At 44.2% G+C, this 5,991-nt stretch overlaps 1 protein-coding gene across 1 annotated transcript in view; it reads right to left on the bottom strand.

Moving 5' to 3' along the window:
* LOC112071175 (high affinity choline transporter 1) overlaps positions 1-5,991 on the bottom strand; it is a 15,300-nt gene that overhangs the window by 6,442 nt on the left and 2,867 nt on the right. The window contains exons 2-4 of the mRNA XM_070439288.1: positions 1,327-1,482; positions 1,060-1,208; positions 755-901 (exon numbers count right to left, since the gene is read on the bottom strand). Coding sequence (XP_070295389.1) covers positions 755-901; positions 1,060-1,208; positions 1,327-1,482 — 452 coding nt within the window. The remainder of the gene's footprint in view (positions 1-754; positions 902-1,059; positions 1,209-1,326; positions 1,483-5,991) is intronic.

Below are 5,991 nucleotides of genomic sequence, written 5' to 3'. Positions count from 1 at the left end.
GGTGACTTTTCGAAAGACTTTGTTTGTCTACCTTCAGGAGGCTGGTGAGGGGAGGAGGGCTCCTAATAATGGCTGGACGGAGTGAATGAAATGGTATCAAACATATAGAAACCATGTGTTTGATGTATTTGATCCCATTCCACTATTCTAATCCAGCCGAGACCACGAGCCTGTCCTCCCCAGTTAAGGTGCCAACAACCCTCTGTGTCGTCGATAGTGACATGTTAAAGACAGTCCAGGACTTTGGTTGTACATTTTATCTCATGTCGGACTCAAATTTAAAATGTATGGTTCATAACATACATAAATATCATGAAACAATTTATTTTGCTCCTGTGCACATTTGAGGCCATCTTTCAGGACCCTATTTTACTCATGAGCACCCCCTAGTGGAGGTTCCAGACAGAATGGTGGTGGGAAAGATTAGAACAAACCATTTCAGCTTAATCCTAACAACCAATTTCTACCAAAACAAACCCTACACTTACCCTAACTACTTAACCCAAACTTCACCTAAAGTCCTCATCTACTGGTTTTTCCCTCCACACTGAATCAGCAAGCAATCTACGACACCACACACACACACACACACACACACACACACACACACACACACACACACACACACACACACACACACACACACACACACACACCACACACACACACACACACACACACACACACACACACAACACACACACACACACACACACACACACACACACACACACAAATACTACAAAAATCTAACCAATAAAAGCAGCTCATCTATCCATTTCCCTGCATGTTCCAACTTCAGTTCGCCCATCAAGGGCACCTGCTGTGATTGGTTGAAAAAGGCTGCGAGTGTGACCTCCGAGGATGCTGGGTTGAGAACCAGAAAGGGAACGCAGAGCCACTGAAAAACAAAACCACACTATTCATATTGCACTTTACACTGGGCTTTACGTTATAGTGCAGAATCAACCTAATATAACCCAGAACTGATGTAATTCATACATCTAATCTACGCTGTGCTTTGACTGAGAAGTGGAAAAACCTCTCTGTTTCTCTCACCAGAGCGATGAACATGAAGAAGAGTTGGATGACGTCTGTGTAGGCCACAGAGTAGAGCCCTCCCATCAGTGTGTAGGTGATGGCTACTGCTGCAGACAGAGCAATGGAATAGTACGAGGACAAGCCCAGAATCACACTCATCGTCCCTCCTGCAACACACGCACGCACACACACAAACACATTTCAAATACATTGTTTCGATGCAGAGTTAATCAATAGCCAACCATTAGTTTTGAGGGTTAGGGTCAGAGGTCAGGGGTTACTGACCCAGGGCAGCAAGGATGCAGGCCACCCAGAGCACGTCACTAATCAGTGCGGGAAGCAGCAATGCGGTGGTGATCGAGTTTCCATAGCGACGCTGAAACGGGTCCATCATCGTCACGTAGCGCTGTGATCTCATTGGCTTAGCAAAAAATAGCCCTGCTGTTGGACACAGAAACAGAAAACTGATAAAAGACACAGTAATTAAATCCCACATCTTTCTGTGTATACGTGATGCCAAATAACATTTCCCTCAGGAGATAATCAAGTCAGCATCATCATCAAGTAAGTAATAAGATGAATGTGTGTACATCGCTAACTCACATTTTCAACATGTCCCTGATTGAGTCTGTAATACCAACATGTTTCAAGCAGACGACCATGTGCCCTGTGCCCAAGAACACGAAGGCAACCTGCCTAAATGACTACAGACCCGTAGCACTCACGTCCGTAGCCATGAAGTGCTTTGAAAGGCTGGTAATGGCTCACATCAACACCATTATCCCAGAAACCCTAGACCCACTCCAATTTGCATACCGCCCAAACAGATCCACAGATGATGCAATCTCTATTGCACTCCAGACTGCCCTTTCCCACCTGGACAAAAGGAACACCTATGTGAGAATGCTATTCATTAACTACAGCTCAGCGTTCAACACGATAGTACCCTTAAAGCTCATCACTAAGCTAAGGATCCTGGGACTAAACACCTCCCTCTGCAACTGGAGCCTGGACTTCCTGACGGGCCGCCCCCAGGTGGTGAGGGTAGGTAGAAACACATCTGCCACGCTGATCCTCAACACTGGAGCCCCCCAGGGGTGCGTGCTCAGTCCCCTCCTGTACTCCCTGTTCACCCACGACTGCATGGCCAGGCATGACTCCAACAGCATCATTAAGTATGCAGACAACACAACAGTGGTAGGCCTGATCACCGACAACAACGAGATAGCCTATAGGGAGGAGGTCAGAGACCTGGCTGGGTGGTGCCAGAATAACAACCTATCCCTCAACGTAACCAAGACTAAGGAGATGTTTGTGGACTACAGGAAAAGGAGGACCGAGCACGCCCCCATTCTCATCGACGGGGCTGTAGTGGAGCAGGTTGAGAGCTTCAAGTTCCTTGGTGTCCACATCACCAACAAACTAGAATGGTCTTAACACACCCAGACAGTCGTGAAGAGGGCACGACAAAGCCTATTCCCCCTCAGGAAACTAAAAAGATTTGACATGGGTCCTCAGATCCTCAAAAGGTTCTACAGCTGCAACATCGAGAGCATCCTGACTGGTTCCATCGCTGCCTGGTACGGCAATTGCTCGCCCTCCGACCGCAAGGCACTACAGAGGGTAGTGCGTACAGCCCAGTACAACACTGGGGCTAAGCTGCCTGCCATCAAGGACCTCTACACCAGGCGGTGTCAGAGGAAGGCTCTAAAAATTGTCAAAGACCCCAGCCACCCCAGTCATAGACTGCTCTCTCTACTACTGCATGGCAAGCGGTACCGGAGTGCCAAGTCTAGGACAAAAAGGCTTCTCAACAGTTTTTACCCCCAAGCCATAAGACTCCTGAACAGGTAATCAAATGGGTACCCAGACTATTTGCATTGTGTGCCCCCCCCAACCCCTCTTTTACACTGCTGCTACTCTCTGTTTATCATATATGCATAGTCACTTTAACTATACATTCATGTACATACTACCTCAATTGGCCCGACCTACCAGTGCCCCCGCACATTGGCTAACCGGGCTATCTGCATTGTGTCCCGCCACCCGCCACCCACCAACCCCTCTTTTACGCTACTGCTACTATCTGTTCATCATATATGCATAGTCACTTTAACCATATCTACATGTACATACTACCTCAATCAGCCTGACTAACTGGTGTCTGTTGTTTTATTTCTTTACTTACCTATTGTTCACATAATACCTTTTTTGCACTGTTGGTTAGAGCCTGTAAGTAAGCATTTCACTGTAAGGTCTCCACCTGTTGTATTCGGCACACGTGACAAATAAACTTTGATTTGATTTGATTTGATTAATGGGCTTCTTTCCTCCTGCCAGCTAGTGCTGCTGAGGCTAATACCTGTGTTAGTGGGTGGTATGTTGCTAATGCTAGCTGCCTGGGTTAGTCTATAGTATGTAGCTAACGCTAACGCTAATACAAGCTACAGTAGTTTCGAGTTTTAATGTCACATGCACGAGTACAGTGAAATGCCTTTCTTGCAAGCTCCAAACCCAACAATGAAGTATTCAATATTAATGTAGTAGCAAAAATAACATACGGTAGAACAAAAACACAAAATAAGAAGAACACGAGAACGTAAGAAGCTATATACAGGGTCAGTTCCAGTACTACAGTCAGGTCCATAAGTATTTGGACAGTGACTCTATTTGCATAATTCTGTCTCTGTACGACGCCACAATGGAATTGAAAGGAAACAAGATGTGCTTTAAGTGTAGACTTTCATCTTTAATTTAAGAGTTTTGTCAAAACGATTGTATGAACCGTGTAGGAATAACAACCATTTCTAGACATAGCCCCCCAATTTTAGGGGCTCAAAAGTAATTGGACAAACATAATCATAATCATAAATTAAATTGTGAGTTTTAAGATTTGGTTGCAAATCCTTTACGGTCAAGGGACTGCCTGAAGTCTGGAACACATAGACATCACCAGATGTTGTGTTTCTTCCCCGGTGATGCTCTGCCAGGCCTTTACTGCAGCTGTCTTCACTTCCTGCTTGTTCGTTGGGCGTTTTGCCTTCAGCAAGTGAAATGCTCAACTGGATTCAGGTCAGGTGATTGACTTGGCCAATGCAGAACATTCCACTTCTTTGCCTTAAAGTATTGGTTTGCTTTCGCAGTGTACTTCGGGTCGTTGACCATCTGAACTGTGAAGCACCGTCCAATAAATGTTTAAGCACTTGGCTGAATCTGAGCAGATAATATAGCCCTAATCACATAATTCATCCTGCTGCTTTTTGCTGTATTTATCATCAATAAATACAAGGGACCCAGTTCCATTGGCAGCCATTACATGCCCACGCCATAACACTACCTCCTCCATGCTTCACAGATGAGGTTGTATGCTTCAGATCATGAGCAGTACCTTCCCTTCTCCATACTCTTCTCTTCACATCATTCTGGTACAAGTTGATATTTGTCTCATCTGTCCATAGGATGTTGTTCCAGAACTGTACAGGCTTTTTTATATGTTTCTGGCTAACTCTAATCTGGTCTTCCTGTTTTTGAGGCTTAACAAAGCTTTACATCTTGTGATAAACCCTCTGTATTTACTCTGGTGAAGTCTTCTCTTGATTGTTGACTTTGACACAGATACACCAAACCTCCTGAAGGGTGTTCCTAATCTGGACAACTGTTGTGAAGGGGTTTTTCTTCACCAGGGAAAGAATTCTTCTGTCATCCACCACAGTTGTTTTCCGTGGTCTTCCGGGCCTTTTGGTGTTAATGAGCTCACCACAAATGAACTAATGATGGACTAACACACACCTGGCCATGGAACAGCTGAGCATCCAATTGTCCAATTACTTTTGGTCCCTTAAAAAGGGAGGGATCACATATGAAAAGTGTTGTAATTCCTACACAGTTTACCCGATTTGAATGTAAATACCCTCAAATTAAAGCTGAAAGTCTGCACTTCATAAACATTCTTCAATTTCAACTCCAATATGCTGTGGTAGAAATTATAACTTGGTCAATGTCCAAATATTTTTGGATCTGACTGTATATGTACAATGTGCAGGGATACTGGAGCACCTGTGTACCTGTGTATCTGTATATCTGTGCACCTGTGTATCTGTGTACCTGTGTACCTGTCTACCTGTGTACCTGTGTACCTGTATATCTGTATATCTGTGTACCTGTGTACCTGTGTACCTGTGTATCTGTGTACCTGTGTATATGTGTATCTGTGTTAGGGATGGATCTAAATGTACAGAATGGGGACCTGGGAGAAAATAGGGGAGGGGCATGCTTTTTCAATTTCAGTCAACGGGAGGGTTTATAGCCTATGTTCTGTTCAGTTTGAGAAGGAGAGCGTGAAGATGAGGAGGACCGGAGGTGAACTTTAATAGCTTGCTACTACTATAAATGATTTAAATAAAAACAGTATATCTCCTGCCTATGATGAATTATCAGAGTTATTGACCGAACAATAAGCCCGATTCGGGTCATTTATATTCTGGTGCTGAAACTTGAAGTAGCAGCCGTGGCCCAATCAATCGGAAATGGACTGAAAGCAGATCAATTCAAGTAGGCATAATTCATTTCATTTTAATTAGACATTACTAACAGCAAGAGGGCGCTGTGTTGGAGCCTATTTCTATCTATTTAAGAAATAAGAGGAAGACCTACCTGTTTGACAGATGAAATTAGGCTATAGGCTGCTATATCCATAGATTTGTCAGCTAATTCCTCCACCCACCACGCACTCTTTAAATAGTCTGCCTACGTGTCAGTGAAGAGCTGTTAAGTTAAAACCAGGACTCGAATTGAGGGGTATGAGAGGGTATGCCATAGGCCTACCTTTTAACCATTAACTGTCCATTAGCTGTCCATTAACTACCCATTTACTGTCCATTAACTACCCATTTACTGTCCATTAACTACCCATTTACTGTCCATTAACTACCCATTTACTGTCCATTAACT

This window comes from Salvelinus sp. IW2-2015, unplaced genomic scaffold (assembly GCF_002910315.2).
Source record: "Salvelinus sp. IW2-2015 unplaced genomic scaffold, ASM291031v2 Un_scaffold1539, whole genome shotgun sequence".
Taxonomy (NCBI): domain Eukaryota; kingdom Metazoa; phylum Chordata; class Actinopteri; order Salmoniformes; family Salmonidae; genus Salvelinus; species Salvelinus sp. IW2-2015.
This window is presented reverse-complemented; position numbering and strand designations above follow the sequence as displayed.